Below are 22,655 nucleotides of genomic sequence, written 5' to 3'. Positions count from 1 at the left end.
AAAAAAAAAAAAAAAAAAAAAAAAAAAAAAAAAAAAAAAAAAAAAAAAAAGATAAATGTGAATAGTCAATAATGAACCATTACTGGAATTAAGTTTATTAGTATTATCTATGATTGGTAATTATTTTGAATTTAAATGTTAAATTCACAAATTCAAACGTTGATGAAGCTATAAACTGTGACCGGATCGAACCCCCACCTTAGGATTGAAAAACTGGAAGTAATATTCGTATCCAGTAGATCAATGTCACATATATAATTTTTATTTTTATTTTTTGTATTTCAATTTAAAAAGTTCATAATTACTTATTGATATGTTAGTTAAATTATGAACTATAAAATTGTAATTGTCTATACTTGTTTTGTTCGCATTTGAAAGGTAAATTCATAATTGGGGATTGAAAAATACCATCTAACATCATCACATGAAAATGCATGAAGTTACATATGAATTCTGTATCAGTACGTCTAAAGGCTTTGTGAATCAAATATATAGGGTGCGTTTGGTTCATGAATTTATACACTATGAATGAGAAGTAAAATTATAATTAGTGTTTGGTTGATAACTTTTTAAAACATAACTATAAAGTTTATTACCCATTCAATTAAAAATTTCATTCTTTAATTAAAAGCGGGTATCATTATTTAAGCTTATTAGTAATCTAATTTTTAGCTTTCGATTACTGGTTTTAGATTTTTTGTTTTGATTTTGTTTGCTTATATTAGTGTTTTGAATGTCATTATATTAAGATAAATTGCCTTGATCTTTTGTTTGTTTGTTTTTTTTTTTTTCGTATCTTTAAAATCTTTATTCTATTATAGAGTTATACATAACTAAACATCAATATTGGTAAACATTCCAATTTCACCTACTACCAAACATTCAAAATACTTTCACCAAAACTCATTAACATTACAAGTATTTGATTCTTATTCTAATTTCGATTCTCATATGTGAACCAAACACATCCATATGAATTTGTGTATTTGTTAGAGTTAAAAATAAATAAATAAATAAATAAATAAATAAAATTGGGCTCGACAAAAAGAAAAAAGTAATTATATTTTGGGCCAAATTTAATTAAACAAAATAAATGGGCCGGCAAAACATTCCTAGGAAAACATGCGACGGTGGTCCCCACGCAACAGGTAAGTTGTCAGTGCAAGCCCCAAATCTCGTGATCGGCATGGCTTAAATGTCTCCGGGCCCACCAATGCCCTTAAACATCATTTTCTAGTTTCAGCAGCACACGCCATAGTGCCAAACCGTCATATCTAACTCTTTAATAAACAATTACTCCATAATATTCATACATAATTAAATAAAAGATATTTACAAATTTGCAATTAAATATTTTTAGAAAAATTATCAAATAAGTGAACTGAATTTATTATTTTTGTGCAATTAGGTCATTGAACTTAAAAAGTATGCAATCGAATAATCAAACAAAAAAAAAGTGCAATTGGGATATTTTCCAAATTTTATGATGAAATCCAATCATATTGCTTAATGATATGTACTAAGAGTTGTCCTTTCATTTGTCATATTAGTAGGAATCGAAATGTTCTCAATTCTAATTGTATTAAAAGAAATTCAAAAATATCTTAATTGCACATATTTCGTTCATTTAATGGTTCAATTGCATTTTTTTTTAGTTCAATGGACAAATTACACAAAAACGATAATTTCAATTATTTATTTGACACTTTTTCCTATATTTTTTTAAATAATGTTTTGTGTTTTATGTTTTTAATGTTTTGTAGTATCCAATATCCTCGTTCTAACATTAAGTATTTGAGTTTTTGGGTATACAACATTCAATACCATTAGCATTGTAAGATTAATCCAAATCTAATGCAATTGCATTAATAACATGTTTTTTTTTTAAACGCATTAATAACATGTTTGATAGAGAAGAATATATTGCAATTCGCTTCTTACTTAATTCCAAAAAGTAAAAAATTTCACATTCAATGTGAAAAAATTACAATTTTATGATGTGTCAAAGAAAATATAAATTGTGGGGACTAAATTGTCCTTCTCTAAAAATTATACATCCCCTCCCCTCGCATGAATTGCCAATTTGCAATTCAATGGTCATTTTGATATGTATACTGCTTATTCCATTTCAAACGTAAACGAAATAATATAATAGAAAATTTAATAATTATATTTTCACCACCCGAACAATATAATAAAGAATTTAAATTTATAGAAAATCTAGTAATTCTATTCTCACCACCTGAAAAGAATTTGAATTCTATCCGCACTACACATTTATCTCACATTGAATTGCAATTCTTTTCCAGCTAATTCCCCTTGCAATAAAATACATCATAATTATCTCTCCACTAATTGTTATATTATTCGACCGAGATTCGTAGACGGAAATCCGCATTGGGATTTGAAAGGAAAAAGGGTGAATTTTAAGGACGAAATTGTTTAAAAAAAAAAAAAAAGAATTAATCTAGTAATGTTAAATTAAGGACCAATTAAATATTAAGAATAAATTTATGAAATGAATGTAACATTGTTATTATTTTTATTCAAATGTCAATTTTAAATATTATTTTAAATTATGAATTATATAAGTGTGACTATCATCGTTAAATTTTATTCTTCAGTAAAAAATTTAACAAACTCATTGACCTTAACCAAGCTATTATTTGTAGATAAATAACTAAACATATACCTTTGACAATATATTGTAAATCATGATTCATATTGTGAACTACTCATAAATGCTTATTTTTAATGTATTAAAAGTTTATTTTTAAATAGAAATATGGACCTTTAAAAAATGAACATTAAATATAATAACTATGAATGAATTTTCATTATATTAAAAACGAACATTAAATATACTAGCTATGAATGAATTTTTATTATATTAAAAATGAACAAAATGTTTTTTTTGAATGCTACTGACTCTATTATATTATAGTATCTGTTCATACATACTTTCTCAACCTATTGAAGCACAAAGAATCAGCATCGTCACATCGTCTCCACTGAGGTTCGATCTCATTACCTCCCATATAGGAGAGTCATTACATACCTGTCATGTGCTTGGCAAATGAACCATATGTTAGTTGTCCATGGTATAATGATTGTCCATGTATAACTTCTTGATCGAATCTATTACATATGATCTACCTACTGTGATCTATCTTTACTTTGTAATTTACAAGTTACTCCTTATTACATAAGACAAAAATTTATTTAGTATAAACCATAGATTGAGGTTTTCTTATCACCCAAAATAAGTAGTCATATATTGTTATTGTGAGTGTGAATCACTGAATCATATGACTAAAAGTCCAAATAATGAATTGGCTTTGAGGTGTTTGTGTCACCACCATAAAAGCTTGCAAGGACTTTGAGGGCCCCTTAACATAAACTAAACCAAAATCTTCCACAATTTCAAAGTGTCATACGTTTCCATTGAAAATGACCATTGATTCAAGTTGGGACCACATTGTTGTTCCAAGATCACAAGAATACTTATAATACATAAGATATCAAAGAAAAATGCTAAAAAAATGTTTGATTTGATGACTTAACTAAGTGGATTTTCGTTTGGTACAGCAATAATGTATAACATTTATACGTTATTAGTTAATCAATTTTTTTTTAGTACTAATGACTCTGTTACAATATAGTATCTGTTCATATCTACTTTCTCAACCTACTGAAGCACAACGAGGAGTCAACAGTTGCCTCCACTGAGGCTCAAACCCACTCCCATGTGGGAATGCTAACCGAAACACCGGATGCCACTAGACCACAAGGTCTTTGGCTTATTAATTAATTAATTAATTAAGCATGTCACATGTTTTCTTGTTTTAAAATAAATAATTATATATAGTATGAAACCTTGTTTTAAAATAATTTAATAAATGAATATTTGAAGAAAAATAATTCTTTAGTTTTTTAATTTTTATTGCATGATATGATTTTATTGACTTAAGGTCTAAGGATGTATAACACTTATATATTATATATAGCCATATAGGAAAGTTATAAGGTGTACATCACTACATCAATGCCTCTTATACCGGTTACAACTCAAATGAAAATAGAGTCCTCTTGTAAAAGGTGAGAACTGATCGCAGTCGTCCATCAATTATTCATCAATGGTTGAGAGTGTTAATATATATATATATATATATATATATATATATATATATATATATAAACCAAAACATTGTCCATTTTATAATTATTAACAACTTTTAAGAGTGAGGTTCATTTTATAATTATTGCACACATTAAAGTTTAGTAATAATAAGATCTTTGCACATTTTATATGAGAAATGTTCAAATAAAAATTCGTACACAAGTATGAACGTGTACTTTGCAATTTCTAAATTATATAAGTATAGTTATGACCCGTGGCTTTGAAAGTAGTGCATCTTATTAAAATCACAAATGCATTTGATGGTATGTAAATTAAACACAATCGATTGTATTTGTATATATCAAAGAATGCACTTAATAGTGTTGCACAATGCACTCAAAATTTAAAATAATTGTCAAAATGTCACTATATTTTTTTTTTCTTGCTTCTGATTTGACGGATATGATTAATTTTCAAAATTTTAATGGGTGTCGATTCTCATTTGTCCTATACACATATACAAAAATTGCATTTATTATATGTCTTGACTCTTGAAATAAGAATGGGATACGGAGTATAAAACAAAACAATTCCGTCCTTCTACAGACTTCACGAAAACTCATTTGTTGGAATCTTTGCTCTATTAAACACGTTTATTTGCTGGATTTTTATTTCTGCATGGTTATGTTTTTTGGTTGATTATTATTATTATTATTATTATTATTATAATAATAATTATTATTATTATTATTATGTGGTGATCATAATTGTTTGATGTTTACAAAGTTTAAATTCAAGATATTGTAAAATGGCATGCAAGGGCATAGCTCACTGGTTCGTCATATTTGGGACATGAGACTATGGTTCGAAATTCGACAATAGTAATGTAAAAATTATGTTCAAAGCGAGGAGATCTCTTGTACACACAGGCATATTTGATCTTGTTTGTTGACTATTAAGCGATAAATTTTAATTGACTGACTGTGAAATTGGAAATCTCTTAATAATTTGATAACTAATTAGTCAAATACATTATTCAAGATATAAAGCATAGGATAAATTGTACTTTTGTTTCCGAACATATACAAGAATAATCAAATAAAGTTCTCAATTATATGGGTGAGCAAAATGTATGCCTAATTATACAACAAAATGACTATTTTGATTCATCTTGACACAAATAGTGATTAGTTTTGCTTTAACTTCGTACATTTCCAATCACAAAAGAGGGAAACGAGATTTACATATCTCAAACTACTGAAGTACAAAGATCGAATCTGTGACTACCACTTGACTACAAGGCCTTTGGCATCATTAAAGTTACTTAAAAATGGATAAGTAAAAATTGGTATAGTCAGATATGCACTCACAAAGAAATTAACAGTTTTGTTGAAAGATCATTCCGAATGTGATAAGTGAAGCATGAGCTATCTTTATCTTTGCAATACTCTCTCACTTTTAAAAGTGGACCATACTTCCACACCACCAAATTTATAATTCATTTACTATTTTACTTATGGAAAGTTATATGTACTCCAAGAGAGTAAAACTCTCGCCATGTGTCTTGATTTTATTGGAGGAAGATGAAAATAAAGTAATAAAAACTGTGACCTACATTTTTTTGAATGAATCAAATGGTGATATGTAAGCAAAAAATAGAATGTGAGTATACATGTAATACTCCTTTAAATAAAATATTCAAAACAAACAAATTTTTTAAAAAAATAGTACAAAAAGTTGCCGTAGTTATGAATGACTATGACAACCTTTTGACAGGGTTACAAGTTTGCAACCCATGTCATTATAACAAGAAATTTAAAATATTTTTACAAAAAGCCATGTCATCTCGCAATAGGTATAATTTCGGGGATAGTTTCAACCTTAGGCCTTCATTTTAGGTACAATATATTTTAATGTCAACAATATTAAAGTAACGAGAGAATAATATTACGGAGTATGTAATTAAGAGTTATACAGATGAGATTGATTTACTCAAGTGATTAAAGAATTAATTTAATTATTCAACAAGAGACAACGATCGAACATGTCAACGTAGAACGTTTTGAACGATGTGCTGCAAAGCAGCCACGTAGGCACATCATGGTTGACACGTAGCACAATACATGTGGGTGCACTGCCTACGCAACCCTCACAAATCACAACTTATGATTTGTCATGCACAATAGATAAGAGTATCAGCCAATCGCATCCCTTTAGAAGTGGCGTCACACGAGAAATTGACTGAAATGGTCAAAGAAAAAGAAAACAATAAACGGAGGGGATGAAAATTTACAATTTTTAAAATTTGGACAAGGTTTAAAAAAATTCATTTGGAACTTGCGTTTTTGGTAAAAAAAAATACAAATCTCAACTGAGTTTGTCAAATTTATGAAATTTAATTTTTTTTCGCATGAAATATGAGAAACGCAAGTCCAAATGAGTTTTTCTTAAATTTATCCAAATTTTAAAAATTGAGTATTTTTCTTCACTCTATTTATTTGTTGACCATTCCAGTCAATTAACCTGTAAATATACTAAAATCATTCTTTAATTTTCAATATTTAATGTAAAATTTTTTATATGGGGTGGATGAGGCGACACATGTCTTTTTTAGTTTAAAATAAAAGTTTCAAATTTGAACTTTGGGATTCTATTTGAACGAATAGAATTAGTTCGTGTGATTGATGATACCTGTAGTCGACTATGGTGTGTGGTTTCTGAATGGTGAGTGAGGTTAGGAAAAAATTGAATGTAGAAAATTATTTATTGAAGAGAAAATGGTCAAATACACCCCCTAATTTTACAGGAAAGTGCAATTAAGCCATGAACTTTTAAAATGTGCAATTAAGCACTTCAATTTATTAAAATCAATAAAATGAGTTCAATTTACCGGCAACATGCTAGCTATCAATAAGCATGCCGTTGTTGACTGTCGCTAGCTGCCATTGGCTATTGTTGTTTTCCGTTGACCGCTATCATTAATAACAACTGAGGAAAAAATCAGTGACCGTTCTTCGGATGCCGATGACCTCTCCGACTTGATAAGGTGACCCACTGGTTAGCGTATAAGGCAACTATATAATATAAAATATGTTTTATATTTTTAGTATCATTGTTTTTTTTTTTTTGAATACTCATGATTATTTACAAGGTAGTATATGTTTTATACTTTTTCAAACACTTTCAGTTCAAATAATCTAAACACTATCACCAAGGCTCGAACCTATGACCATCTATTTGGAATGTATTTTTTTTTTTTTTTTGAAAAAATTTGGAATGTATTTATCATTAATTTAGTTAATTGGTATATTTTGAATTTTCTAACTAAATTAATTGATAATTGAATTTATGATGATATAGCGTAGAATATTTCATGACTGGTTTAAACTTGTAAAAAGTATTAAATTGGAAACTTTGGAAATAGTGTAATAAATTTATGGAATTACTTTAATTTAGAATTAAAGAGTTTGACATCGGAGTGCTAACGAGTTATGTTTCATTCGAACCCAGTCATATTTGAGTTCAAGTGCATCAAACAAAACTACAAGTGCATCTAGGAATATGAAAGTTCAGTGCACTTTTACATATCACCAGATGTACTTTTAAGAATAGTAGATATTGAGTGCTCATCATCTAAATATTATTCGATGTAATTTGCAGTTGTGCGATATGCACAAAATTACCCACTGTGATACAGATTAGTACATGAAAATGCACATATATACATTTAGATAGTGATTGTGAATTTTCTTTGTATCCTAAAAAATAATATTTTTAAATGACGAATTATTCAACAATAAAGAAATGCATTTTTCAAAAAAAAAAAAACAATAAAGAAATGCTCCGTACATGAAAGAATAATCAATCACCCACGGTGTTAGTGGGTCCCCCCTCATTATATCTTCTCACTGTGGGTACTACCAATCTACCATTAACCAATTAACGATGCTTAAAATAGAAAAAAATTTATGATAACAAAATCACTTAAAATAGACTAAAAAAATTGCAAAAATAAGAAAAATCCCATGTAGTTAGCTAAGACCCAATATAAGCAGTTACCTTTCCCCCACGAACTACCAAACCCTAGCTTATTCATTTTATTTTTTTTCTTTATTACTACTCACCCTGTTATAATGTAATATCTGTTCATAACTATTTTAGTATAAACAGTCAATATTGTTACAGGGCTCGAACTCATAACCTCTCATTTAGGAGTGTCACTAGACCACAATATCATTAGCCCTATTCCGCTATTCGAATATAAAACTAACAGCACGTTTGGTTCACGTAATGAATTTTGAGGTAATAGGAATGCTATTCCATAAGGAATAGAATAGGCAAGGAATAGAATAGGAATTGTATTCTATTGTTTGGTTCGCGGAAGGAATGGACTTTAGGAATTATATTACAGTGTTTGGTTGGTTTAGGGAATAGAAATGAAATATGTTTTAAAAGACGAAAATACCCCTATAAAATATGTAATAATAATAATAATAATAATAATAATAATAATAATAATAATAATGACATTCATGTTATTATTAATGATATTATTATTATTATGTAATAATAAAATAAAAATTATAACAATATTAATAACATAAATAAGAAAAAAGGAATAATAATAATAATAATAATAATACAAAACAAAATTATATATAAAATAATTTTTTAAAACACAAATTAAAGTTTTTGATCCCACATTGATAACTCATGAAGAGGAGCTCATTTGAGCTCCTCTATATAAGAGAAGCATTGTTTCTCTTTTGAAATTAACAACAAGATGAGGAAGCCTTAAAGAGCAAAAACTCATTCATTTAAAGGAGTCTTAATTGATCTTAGTTACAAGTTTTTTTTTAAATAAAAAAATGTATTATTATTATTATTATTAATTACATTTTTAATATATAAATAAATATATATTTAAATAAACAAATATTATATATAAGGATTATAATATAATAAAAAGGGTATTTTTGGTACTATAGTATAAAAGCTATTCCCAAATACTTGGGAATAGCTAATACTAGGGGGTCCCCTAGGAATGGCTATGCCCCTTGCAAAGGGAATAGGTCATTCCCGGGAATGCTATTCCCAGGAATAAAATGACGAAACAAACAATGGAATAGGTCTATTTCCGGGAATGGTATTCCATTCCCGACCTATTCCACGAACCAAACATGCCGTAAGTGAGTTACCAATTAGTTGATTATGGAATTAATTTTTTTTTAAAATTCGATTGTTAGAAGTTAAAATACGTTGTGTGAATGAGAATTCATCCCATCGTGAATATTTATAGTAGACCAATTTTAATTTTTATGATTTTATCGTATATTTTTTACCTTTGACATAGTAATACAATTTTTTTTTAATTCATTGGCTAACTTACCCAACATTAAAAAAGAAATGTATATATTAAAGGAATCAATATTAATTAAATATTGACATTAAATATGTTACTGGAAATATTTGTGTATAAGTGAACAAAGATAGATTGTGTTGCTATAGTCTCAGTACAAAGTTTCAGAGTGTCCCCCTATTTGTTAATGGGCTCAGCTTTTATACTGTACAATGGTAGCAACAATAATAATGGACACTAACGGTCTCCTAATATGTGCCACGGCTCCCCTCCATAAGTGTCGGGGCTCCTCAATAATTGTTTGAAGCTCTTCTCCGTAACTGCTCTTTGATGAGGAGGTAGCGCATTGGACTTTAAGAGCCGTTCCACCTCCTTTTGCTTCACTCTTTAACCGTTACCAACTGATCGTGTTGATTACTTTGACTACTTCGGGTCAGTCCAAATGTGCTTTGGATCGAGTCCAATAACTAATTCAATTATCCCGTCAAATATATAAAAAGAACCAATAAAAGATTACCATGTAAAGGGGTAAAAATTAGGATGTAAAAATAGCATTACTCGCTATAGTATTATTTTGTCCAAAATTGATTCACTAAATTTTAAATTGAGAAACAAGATATAATTTCGATTTCTTTAATTTGTTATTCGCAATTGGTTGTTTAGGCCCACTCTTAAAAAGTTGAAAATGTATCTTCAATTGTCTTGAAATGTGTGTCCAAGTTGATGCAACATAATTTCACAGAAGAAAATCATGCGTTTGATTATTGTCAACACCTTCTTGATCGAGTTCGTCTTCTGTGTGATTTGTGTGCTACTGTATTTTAAGACTTTGAGTGTTTTAACTTTAAATAAAATAACTATAGGTCAAAATAATTAAAGCATGTGCTCCATCTCAACTAAAAGCCTAAGCTGATAGTTGGACTGCACATAGCGGTGGATTTCCGAGCGCAACACGTGGAAGTCTCTTTTTGAGGGTGACGCGGAAATTCGAACCCATGAACTTTTGCATGGTTCTGATACCAAATTAAAGTATGTGCTCCATCTCAACTAAAAACCTAAGCTGATAGTTGGACTGCACATATTATATTTATGCTCACAAAAATGAAATATCCCTTATGTTTTATATTCACCAGATAATCAAAACTGTCACAATCTTACAAATGGCAATAAAGTTGTCCAATAAACGTAAACATAAAAAAAAATATTGAGATCCAAATCCTTTCATTCGAGTTTTCTCATGTGTCCATTATCATTGGATCAAAATTGCCACAATCTTACCAAATTTGAATTATATTTTACGACTTTTAATAATAAACAACTAAAATAATCGGTCATAAATATTTTTAAAAGTAAATATACATTATTTTCCTTTTAAATAATACCAATATATCATATTAGCATGTACTAGTTATATAAATTGTATTCATTTCAGTGCAAAAAAAGTTTATTTTTTAAAATAATAATAAAGTAATAAGTTTACCTAACAATTGAAGAACGAATAGGACGCTATCCAACGCCCAATCTAAAAAGGTGAGTTCATAAAAAAAGAAGGTAATATTTAATGATAAATATTTATATAAAATTATAAATTGTATTTGTCAACCCGGTTGGTATCATTAATGCGCTATTAATGTAAGATATCTTTATTGTTAGCGATAGAGATATATCAAATTTGAATGGAAAATATTGAGAATCGTTCCGGGTGTATGTAATTCCACCATACACTTATGTGTGAGACTTCATTCATTAATTAATTAATTAATTAATTAATTATATATATATATATATATATATATATATATATATATATATATATATATATATATATATATATATATATATATATATATATATATATATATATATATATATATATATATATATATATATATATATATATATATATATATATATATATATATAATTTCAGGTGCGGCCGTGCTCTGCCGTGCGGTCACACACCACTCAATGTTACGAAATACACCACTCAATGTTAAGAAACACACCACAATGTTAAGAAACACACCACAGTATATATTTGTGTGGTGTGTTTCTTAACATTGTGTGGTGTATTTCGTAATATTGAGTGGTGTAAACCGCACGACCGCACGGGAGAGCACGGCCGCACCTGATCATGACTCTATATATATATATATATATATACTAGTTTTATACGCGCACTGCGCGAATGTGTTAATGCCCAGTGATTATATTTAAATAAATATTTGAAAGTATATCAATGCAATATTATATAGGAGAAGTTTATACATGGGTAATTGAATGTCAAATTTTTTTATTTAAGACAAAAACTTTGTGAGACCGTCTCACAGTGAGACGGGTCGGGTCAAGATGCAAATGTAACACTTATATGCACAAATGTCATACTTATATGCTCAAATGTAATACTAATCAAGAATAAAATTTTTGTTACTTATTAGGTTAATGTAATACTTTTAAGGGAAAATACAATACTTTTACATTTCGATATAAAAGTATTACATTTTCCTCAAAAGTATTATATTTGACCTTATAAGTGAGAGGTACTTGTCAACATTACTTATTATGAAAAATGTATTACTTTTTCTCTTATAAGTAACAAAAATTGTATTTTTGATTAGTGTTATATTTGAGCATATAAGTGTGAGATTTGCACATATAAGTATGACATTTGCATGGTACTTTGACCGACCCGACCCGTCTCACGAATAAGGATCATTGAGACAGTCTCACACAAGTGTGACCCTTTATTTAAATATCTAACTCAAAGTATATGAATCCAAGATAATATAGAAAATTCATTATAATTATTAAAATAAATGTTTGCAACCTTGTAAAATCGATAGTCTAAATATTTGGTCAAAAAATGATAGTCTAAAAAAATACTACTTTTAATTTGAATTTTTCAAAGTGTTCTTAATTCTCTTTTGAGTACATTGTCATTGTCTTCATCTTTACTATTTGTTCTCTTCCTTTTTGTTGGTAGTGTGTTATTTGCAATTCGGTTATTGTTGGTAGCATAGATGACAACGTCATGCAATGAGATTATGATATAGGAGTTATGGACTTTCCTTTAGGTGTTCTGCTTGGGGTTCATTTGGTTCAACCATTATTGTTGAATGAGTTATTGTGGATAAAGAAATCCCTAGTTTAAGAAAAAAGATTAAATAAATTAATAAAAATTTGAAAATTTAAAATATTATGTATTCCAAAGATATTAAAATGTAGTTTCTCGCTTCAATTTGCTGGGTAATGGGTTATTTGAGTACTTTCATTGTCAACAAATCCCCCAAGTAGATAATATGATTGGTTTCAAAATATTCTTTTTTATTTTTTTCCATGGTATTAAAGAAATACATATGTATCATTTTTTGGTGTAACTACTAAGTTATTTAATTCAATAAGAGTAAAATAGAGTGATTCCGCTTCAATTTGTTGAGTTATTATTTGAGTACTCTCTTTGTCAACTAATCCCCAAGTAGTTAATATAATTAGCTTCAAATTATTTTAATTTTTTTTCATAATATTAATAAAATACGTGTTAAGTAAATATATAACATTATTTTGTACTATAACTTTGATATTTAATTACAAGATACTGTAAAAATAAGATAATGGACAATGTAATGAATATCAATTGATAAATTTGAATGTAAAGAATCTTTGCATGAGAGAAAATAAAGACACTATAACTAATGAAATTATTTCTCTTATTTAATTTAATTTTTTGATAATGAATAATTTTTTCAAATAAAGGTATTGTAGACACATAATTCTAACATAAAGAAATACATATGTATCATTTTTTGTTGTAGCTACTAATTTATTTAATTTAATAAGAGTAAAATAGAGTGAGAAACTTAATTATGTCAAATTTGATTGAGATGAGGTTCGAAACTAAGACCTTTCTTATAGAAATTAATGGGTAAGTTAAAAGTTAACGGAATATTAACGGAGAAGAAAATATTTAACGGAAAACTTAACGGATAATCATAAAAGTAAGGTTAAATTAGGTAATCTCTATTAATAATATTAATCTGAATTATCTTAACCATCCATTTGATTAAATAGTTCATCTGAACCATTCATTTGATTAAATAATTTGACCGCCATTTTTTCTACCCATTTTAGACCTAACTCTCTTTGGCTCTTATTAGTATAGTAGGTATATATATATATCTACACTTATAATAAGAGCCAATAATGTTAGACCCCTAACTGGAACTAAAAAAATGTTGGTGTAATAGTCTGCTATAACATATTGTACTTTGTGTTCTTTTTATTGTGCAACCTCCAATTAAATTCCTAATATATCCTAATCATTTATAATTTTACCAAATTCTTTCTGTTGAATATAACGGAAGTTTAACATTAAATTCTTTAGGCAATTTGTTTCTTTATTGCAGTTTTCAAACAAATTGGCAATATTATATAATACAATTCTGTATAGATTCCTAATTTAAAATTAGAATATTAAAGTATTAATAGAATTCTATTATACAATTTTGTATAGATTCCTAACTAAACAATTATTCTACCCAAAAACAATAGTATATAAACCCCTCTCTTTCTCACTGGTATTCACCCAAAACTAAACCTAACATATTCTGTAACACACCATCTACTTGACATTCTATATATAGGTATGATTTTCAAAATATTATCATGCTAATTCTATTATTTGTATTTGTACTCATAATGATTATGGTTTTTTTTTTTAAATTCAATGATGGTATACTCATTAATTAGTATAACTTCAATATCGTTATGTAAATATACCTATTGTATAATCTATTCATCAATACTTGTATCCTTGTATGTAATGTTGTGGTTCTTATTATATTCCTCTATAATCTACACATTTTAGTTACTCCTAACTCCCTAAGCTAATCTATGGTTTTTGAATTTATATTGTGGTTCACATTATATTATTTGATTTATTTCATAACATCCTTTATGAACATATTTCCCATGGCACAAGGATATTAGTCATGACAAATGCAGTAAAGTTAATTGATATTGACACACAAACTGTGGGCTGGAGTTATACAGTTCATATCATTAAGAAAAACAAACCAAAAAAACGCTATTAGAACATCTGAGAAAAAGTATATGCTCATCGACCTTGAGGATGAAACTGTAAGTAAATAGTAAAAATTTCTCCCTTATTATTATTATTATTATTTTATTTTTATCATTATTATTATTATTATTATTATTATTATTATGAAGATGCTCTCATTCACCACCAACATCATTGTAAATGCTATATCTAAATGCAAGGAACTCGGGTTCAATCAATAGTGTTTGATAATGACATTGTAATGTATGATATCACTTTACAAACCAACAAATGGTATATCATCTCAAATGTCATTGTCAAACCTGTCCGGACGAACTATAAAGTACTTGATCACAAATACAATTACACATGGATTTTAAATGGTCGGACCGGTGTCCAAACAAGTGACAATGATGACACACCATTTGCTCCTATGTAAGTAGTTTCTACTTACTTTAGTTGTAATTTAGTTATTTACAATTTCGTTATGTTTTATTAAAATATATAAGCATCGAGACTATTTCTTTGATTTTTATTAATTTAGTTTTTTTTTTCTCTCTCATAATTATATGACTACTTTAACCAATTAAGGAACACTAATTTAAAAATATGCATTGAGCATTGGTTTAATCACGCAACGTGCGTGTGATAACTAGTATATATATATATATATATATAGTAATGAATAGTACTACGCCACGCCAGTGGCAAATTTTGGCGCAATACAATTCATCAATGGCAAAATTTTGAGATTTTTTTTTTCCTTTGTTGTGCTATTGTTATTTTTTTTATTATTAATTTCTACTGTATCCTTTTTGTTTAGGGGTTATATTTACATTTTTTAATACTTAGACATAAATTTTATATAGTTAAAAATAAATTACATCATTTGAAAGATCACATTAAAACGATTAAAACAAGACTAGTATTAAATATAAATTAAACAAAAACGTAACGGATGTTATATGATGTATTATTGTGGAATAAAATATTATTTACATTATAATTATATTTTACACTAAAATAATTAAAGTATTAATATAAAGCTTTGCATTTTGAGAATACAAATTATTTAATAAAATTTGGTGTAAATGGGTTGGAGATGAACAAAATTTGGTGTAAGAATATGCTGAGAAATTCATTTTAGTGAAAAAATTAGTGTTTTGGGTTGGAGATGACCTAAGCTACTTTAGAGGTTACGAAACCTAGGTTCCTAACAAGTCATACGCGTTATTAAAGTATTTTTGGAGTTTAATAACCTCGAAATAGAAAGTTGAGAAATTAAAAAATAATGTTGTCAAAGTGGTTTCAATATAAAAATGATAATAATATGTGAATTTCCTACTTTACCCTCCAATAATATGAGATTTTTGAATTTTCCATAAGTTGAGATCTCCTAACATTGAGAATTAAATTCGCCACTTCGCTCATAACTAAAGGGTAAAAATTGAATACAGTCATAACATAGTCGAAACTTGGGTATAACTTAGTGACCAAATATACAATTTTTCTCTTTGTTTTCCAAAAATATATCTTTAATAAGTTAAGTATACAATTCTACTATATACACACTACATTACGTATGATATTGTAAAATTTAATTCATTAATATCTATACCAAAAAAAAAAAAAAAAGCAAGGAAGGTGGAGGGAATCAAGAAAATGCCCCATTTCTTATGATTTCTCAATAAAATTTTGTGGGTACCAAAAAAAAAAAAGGAAGAAAAAGGAAAGAAATTTATAGTGAAGAAAAAGCGGAGAATAAAAGAGACCGGATGTTGACAAATTAAATGTCACTGTTCTTTAGAAGAAGGTCGTTTGTTTGTGTGAAAGATTTCTTATCTGGGATCTCTCTCTCTACAAAAACTAAAAATTTATGCTACGCACTTTAGGGAGAGAAAGAACTTAGTTTTAGACAGAGAGAGGGTGAGAGAGAGAGAACGGGGGGCTGGCCCCAGCAGATCGAAATCTTCAATCTTTTGTTCAGTCTCATGAGGATCTGTGCTTCTTCAATGGTGTTGCCAAACCCCTCACTTTAGTTTTCCCCTTTATTTATTTATTCCTGAATTGTTGTTTTTTTAATCTGTTTATATTTTTATGTCTTTATTTCTAATTGTTTGGCTTCCTGGGCTTTGAATATCCATAATTTTGAGCTGCTTTAATTCTTGAAGCTTTGTCTAATGATTCAATCCATCAAAGGGTCATGAGAAGAGGTGATTCCAGGATGTGGGTCTGAGGTAAAATTATCTTAGACATGATGATTATTGGATTCTTTGGAATTCTTGTTTTTGTTTTACATGATTGATTTTAATTAGTAATTTTGTGGTTACTTTAGCTGTAATTGTGCTTGAATTGTGTTTTTGGGCTCTCCATTTAATGGTTTGGTGGTTAATCTGGATAATTGGGATTGTACATTTCCTGTATCATACTGTAGTTTACTTATTTGTGAAAATATACTGACAGATTCGATTAGTTATCGAATTCGGCAAGTGTTCTTAATCTTTGGGATCGTATTTGCTTGTGGACATAAATGCTTCCCATAGTTTTTGTGAAGTTAAAAGATTGCGACTTTTCGAAGCTTATGAAGTGTGTATTGTGTATTTGTGTTAAAGTGTTTTGTCTTGTGACTATAGTAAAGAAAACAGTGAAGTGTTTATTCTTCTAATTGGAGTGAGAGCCTGGAATTTATCTATTGAGATTAGTTGCTTATTCTTGGCTGAGGTGTTGATGCTTTTCCGAGCTCTATTTTATTGTTTTAACTGGTTTCTGTTTCATCCATTGGTGCGGTCAATTTTGTTAAAGAAGCGATTAAATTGCGTAGTTGAATGAGAAATTTGTGTTATCTCCTTTTGTTAACTGGTTGGTTTGGTTTGGTTTGTGACATGCTAGTCCCTATGAAGCTTTAGAAACAAACAAAAGATGCCAGTGTGAATTGTGGACTGCATTTTCCAACAACGAAAGTTTTTTTTTTTTTTTTTTTTTTGATTGTAGCTTGTAATTGTACATTCTGGAATGTCAATGTTTTGAATATATATACGTTGCAATCTTCAATTCTGTATCATTTCCTTTTTCTCCAATTGGTGAATATCCTGATGTTCTAATCGATGCCAAAAGTATGAATCCCTTTATCTTTGATCGTATGTAGTTTAGAGGTACTAACTTTTGTAAACTCTTAAATCTTAATTGATGCTTTGTTAAAATGGTCGTGAACAAAAGATGCATAAATTTGATGCCATATACTCGAGATTGAATGATGCTCAAAAATATTGGCATTATAGAATATTAGAATGTCAGTCCATGATTGGTTTTCTATACTGAAATGATCTTTGTTCTTTTATCTTTTATTTACTTCTATATAACTGCTACATGACTTTGGTACCTCATATTTTAAACCTTGCACACATTAACGGTACTACAGTAGTTCCTGATCTCCTCAATTACCGATTTTGAATTTATCGACAAATCACAAATTGCATCCTTAGCTGTTAAGGAAAAAAACTAGTTATTGTTTTTATTACACTTTGTTTTTTCAAGAGTAAAAGGAGATGTATGCTTTTGGATAGGATAACTAAGCCACTTTTCCTGCTTTGTTGTTTTGTTGAGGGAGATCGCACACTGCTATATTTAGGCATGGGGGGTTTGTTTTATTTATTATTATTATTTCTTTTGTTTTGTTCGATCAGAACTTTGTACTTTTCCCCGCTTGTGTGTGAATTATGTTTGCAACTGTTGGCTGATTGTTCGTTAATTTTCGTTGGCGTTTCCCATAATGACTAGGAGTGTTCTTCCTTCTGTCGAAATACTTAATATTTTAATCAGAATAAGCCATTTATTCTAGTTTAATTTCATTTATTTGTGCAGGAATGGGAACCCAAGTGCACGAGAAAGGCGTCTTGCCGGGTTATTACTCCATGAGGGACCTTAATGAGGATTCTACTAGTAGTAATTGGCCCCTGATTTATGGAGATAGGGCCGTAGCAAATGGGCAATATTGTAATGGTTTCACGTCGAGGAGTGTTGTGGATGCCTGTTCAGGATACAACAAGGATGCAGTAAAACAGAAAATGCTCGAACACGAGGCAATATTCAAGAACCAGGTACACCTGTTTTAGGTTGTATGCTTGTTTTCTGTTTTTTTTTTTTTTTTTTTTTCTGGCTGATGAAAGAAACCTGCAACTACTACCTGAGGGTGTGCACTGGGTAAATCTCGCCTTGTGACCCTAGCTGGCATATGACCACAATGAGGTAAACCAGCCTAGGTTGCCCATAGCTAACTGGTTCAAACCAAAAAGGCCAATACTCCCAATAGGCTGCTCCTACTAGGAGTTGAAATTGGAACCGTATGGTCACCAAGCCAACAACATGACCAACTTGGCTGAGGTTGCCTCCATTTGGGTTGTTTTTATCACTATTATTGGCTGCTGATTGACAATTTCTTTTTCAAAGCCCTTTGTGTGTGCCGAAGGACTTGTATTGCTAGTTCTTAATTGTTTGAGACTTTTTCTCATAGGTTTCGGAACTCCACCGCCTTTACAGAATCCAGAGGGACATGATGGAAGAAGTTAAAAAGAAAGAACTAAATAAAAATCGGATGTCATTGGAGCCATCATCTTCGTCTAGCATTCTAGGATCTCAAGTGCCGTACGAAGATGCTCATAAATGGCACGTTACCGGCTTTCCTTTGACAAATTCTGGTTACGCTAGACCGTGTACGTCTAGTACCGAAATGGGTAATTCTCTGTTAAGTTGTACACAGGGAAGCGATGCACAGTCTGGTCGAGTTCAATTGCAAAATGGATGTTCCTCGAAAAACTGTGAAGCATTCGAGGCTAGGCCATCGAAAGTGCGGAAAAAATTGTTCGATCTTCAATTCTCGGCTGATCAGTACATCGATACTGAAGAAGGCAAACAGTTGCAAGATTCTAAAGAATCCATCTTCCCGAGCTACCCTGCTAGTGGAAATTTTACTATTGCACGAGAGAGTAGTATGAAATCGTTTCTTGGAGGCGGTGAAAAAACTGATTCCCAAAAAGATGCTTCGATGTCACATTTACGTTTAAGAAGTGTAAATGGGTTGGCTGATCTGAACGAACCTCCTCAGCTCGAAGAAGCAACTATTCCACCGCCCGTTGATTTTCTTGGTCATTGTGCTAGCTACAAAGAGCCTGAAACCCGAAATGTTACTGCTAAACCAAATCCCGGCTTTTTAGCTCCACCTGAAATGATGTGGAACACTAACCACGGAACTTCCAATGGCCCCCCGAGTAGTCCATTTATGGAGAGTAAGGGAAAAGAGCGAGACTGGCTCTCCTATAAATATGAAGCAGGTAATACATCCTGTAATGGTTCTACTTACCTAATTAGCGGGGCTTAAGAAATTGCATACATGTGTGCTCGCTGAAATTGCCAATAATTTTCTGTCTTATCCTATTATATTTGACTATTACTCGTGGTGGTTGGTATTTATAAATGAAATGTTTATTCCCTTTTGCAGGTCACACTAAAAGTAGTGTCAGCCCGTTACCTCAATGTCTTGAACAAAATAAGTTACTTACACCTTTTCATCCAGTTGAAGCTAGACTCGGGAAAGCTCATCAAAATCCCGGAATTCATCACGCTCACAGTACTAGGGATGACCTGTGGAGAGCGAGGGCAGGTTGTGGTTTAGAAACCCTTGATAAAAGTCGTGAAAACTCCAATTGTAGCCGTCTCGAACCTGGTGCAACGTCTCTGTTGCCCCATCCGCATCATTTAGGTAATTCCTCCGAGATTTCCAACTCATGGTCATGTTCCGTCTCCAATTGCGGTGGCAGGCCAACGAGTAGCCTGACTCAGAAGTTAACATCGCTCCATACAAGTGCGTCTTTGAACTCGTCTACAGATGTGAGTAGAAACTCGCACCGTTATTCTCACAGCCATGAAACTATCGGAGACAAGTGGCACGCCAATGGCAGCTCTATAGTGAATCCCGGGGGTTTGGGCAGTGAGCTACCTGTCCAGAATGGGTTTTACCATGGATCTTCATCGGGGTTGAGGGAACCAACCGTTCGCTTCCCTTCAGTTTTTTTTAACACTCCGAACGATAACAAGGGCTATAAAGTATTGTCTGGATGCTCTACTAACCATCAACATGGGAAGTTTCTTGTTGGCTCCAACTTAACAGGCCCTAAGTCGGCAAAGGATTTTGACCTGAATGTTGCGGATGATGTCACCACGAAGCAAGATGAAGAGTTCGTTGATGATAAAAGAAAGCTTGAAGACAGTGTAGCTAAATTTCCTTGGCTTAAATCTAAGCCTGTTCAGAAAAACGAGGGGAAAGTTCCAAACTCTGATTCTGAATTCATTCGGTCTTCTTCGACTCCATTTTGCAAGGGTGACATGTCGAAGAATCTCAATGAAATCCTCATCCAAAATGCTGCCTCGACTTTGAGTGATATTGGGGCCAAGGAGGTGTCGGGGACTCAAAATGTCAGAAAAATTCTCGGGGTTCCTATTGAAAATCGTTGTGCTTCCAAAAACGAGTCTCCTGTTTCAAATTCAGCAACCATTCCTTCCTTGCCCGAAGGAGAAAATATCAGAAATGACAAGAAGAATATTGTGATCGATATCAATGTGGCTTTTGACGCTTCAATTGCAGAGTCCGAGGATCAAGCTGCCCGAGAACTTCATGCTGCAGATAGTATGGACTCAAAAGCTACCGGTATCAGAAACCACTTCGATTTGAACTCGTGTATTACTGAGGATGAGGATCTATTAGGGCCCTGTGTTGTGAGCAATAATGTCAAAGCAAGGACGGTATTGGAGATAGATTTGGAGGCTCCTGTTGTTTTAGACAACGAGGAAAATAATGTACCCGAGGAAGAGCATAAACGAAATGAGGCATCTTTGCAGTTGCCTGAGCAAAAGGTTGAGCAAGCACAGGATGAAGTTGCGAGGATTGCTGCAGAATCAATAGTTGCCATCTCATCGGTTGTAGATGGGACCCGTCTTAATCCATCTGAAGATCCTTTGACAGAATCGCTTCGGTGGTTTGTCAATGCTGTCTCTTCGGGCATCAATGGAGTTGAGGGCAAGTCGAGCAAAGAAATAGTAAGCAAGAATGGTGCTCCTAACGATAATTCTTGTTCGGAGGAAATAGATTATTTCGAGGCTATGACATTGCAACTAACAGAGACAAAGGAAGAAGACTACATGCCTAAACCATTTGTTCCCGAGTTCCAAAATGTGGAAGATAGTGCGGTGACTTCGGTCTCAAATCGAACCCGAAAGGGTCCAGGAAGGAGGGGAAGGCAGCGAAGGGACTTTCAGAGGGACATCCTTCCCGGTCTGACTTCCTTGTCGAGACACGAAGTGACCGAAGACCTTCAGACGTTTGGAGGATTAATGAGAGCTACGGGTCATCCCTGGACCTCGGGATTGACAAGAAGGAACGGAACCAGAAATGGCGGTGGAAGGGGAAGGCGACGACGGGCTGCTGCCATTATTGACAGCGAGCCCGCCCTCGTTTCAACCCCACCAACCACTTCCCTAATGCATCAACACAACACTATCGAATCCAGTTTGGAGGACAGAAGCCTAACGGGATGGGGAAAGACAACTAGGCGCCCTCGAAGGCAAAGATGTCCCGCCACGGGTAACCTTTCTGCAATCCCGTTGTCGTAAACCATGGGAAAAAAAAAAAGAGAGGCTGTAATCTATACTCATCAATTTATAGAGAGGATATAAGACAAGACAGACGAGGAAGCTTGTTTTAATGACTTTCTGGTAGTGAGCTGAGGTTGGGGATTATCTTTGTACATGTCTTTGTAGTCTATAATTTCAGTGGCTATACCCAGAATTGGTTGGTTACAAATCTCTGTGTATTCAGGAATAGTCCTGCCTGATATTTTCTGGATTTATACAGCATTTGCTTCAAATATGCTGTCTTATTTGGGTGTATTGGTTTTACAAAAGAGTTCCTTGTACACTAGGATTTAGATTGATACAACATATATTCAGGAGTTACCCCACCTGATGTTTTTTTTCCCATGAATTTATACAGCATTTTTGCTTCAAATGTGCAGTCTTTGAATATTTTGATCTTACCTTTTTTTTTTTCTTTTTTTTTTTTTTTTGGG

At 31.2% G+C, this 22,655-nt stretch overlaps 1 protein-coding gene across 2 annotated transcripts; it reads left to right on the top strand.

The window, feature by feature from the left end:
* Positions 1 to 16,321: 16,321 nt before the first annotated feature.
* LOC116025048 lies at positions 16,322 to 22,594 on the top strand. 2 transcript variants are annotated; one of them, XM_031266112.1, is made up of 5 exons: positions 16,323 to 16,553; positions 16,710 to 16,775; positions 18,400 to 18,635; positions 19,049 to 19,865; positions 20,033 to 22,594. In XM_031266112.1, exons 3-5 carry the CDS (start codon positions 18,402 to 18,404, stop codon positions 22,198 to 22,200), a joined length of 3,219 nt encoding a protein of 1,072 aa, XP_031121972.1. In that variant the 5' UTR covers positions 16,323 to 16,553; positions 16,710 to 16,775; positions 18,400 to 18,401; the 3' UTR covers positions 22,201 to 22,594. The 2 variants fall into 2 exon arrangements, with proteins under 2 accessions (XP_031121973.1, XP_031121972.1); XM_031266113.1 differs by lacking the exon at positions 16,710 to 16,775 and having other exon boundaries at positions 16,322 to 16,553.
* The last annotated feature ends 61 nt before the right edge of the window (positions 22,595 to 22,655 follow it).

This window comes from Ipomoea triloba, chromosome 7 (assembly GCF_003576645.1).
Source record: "Ipomoea triloba cultivar NCNSP0323 chromosome 7, ASM357664v1".
NCBI classification, from domain to species: Eukaryota; Viridiplantae; Streptophyta; class Magnoliopsida; order Solanales; family Convolvulaceae; genus Ipomoea; species Ipomoea triloba.
Note: the sequence above shows the minus strand (reverse complement) of the source record. Positions and strands in the feature narration are given on the sequence as shown.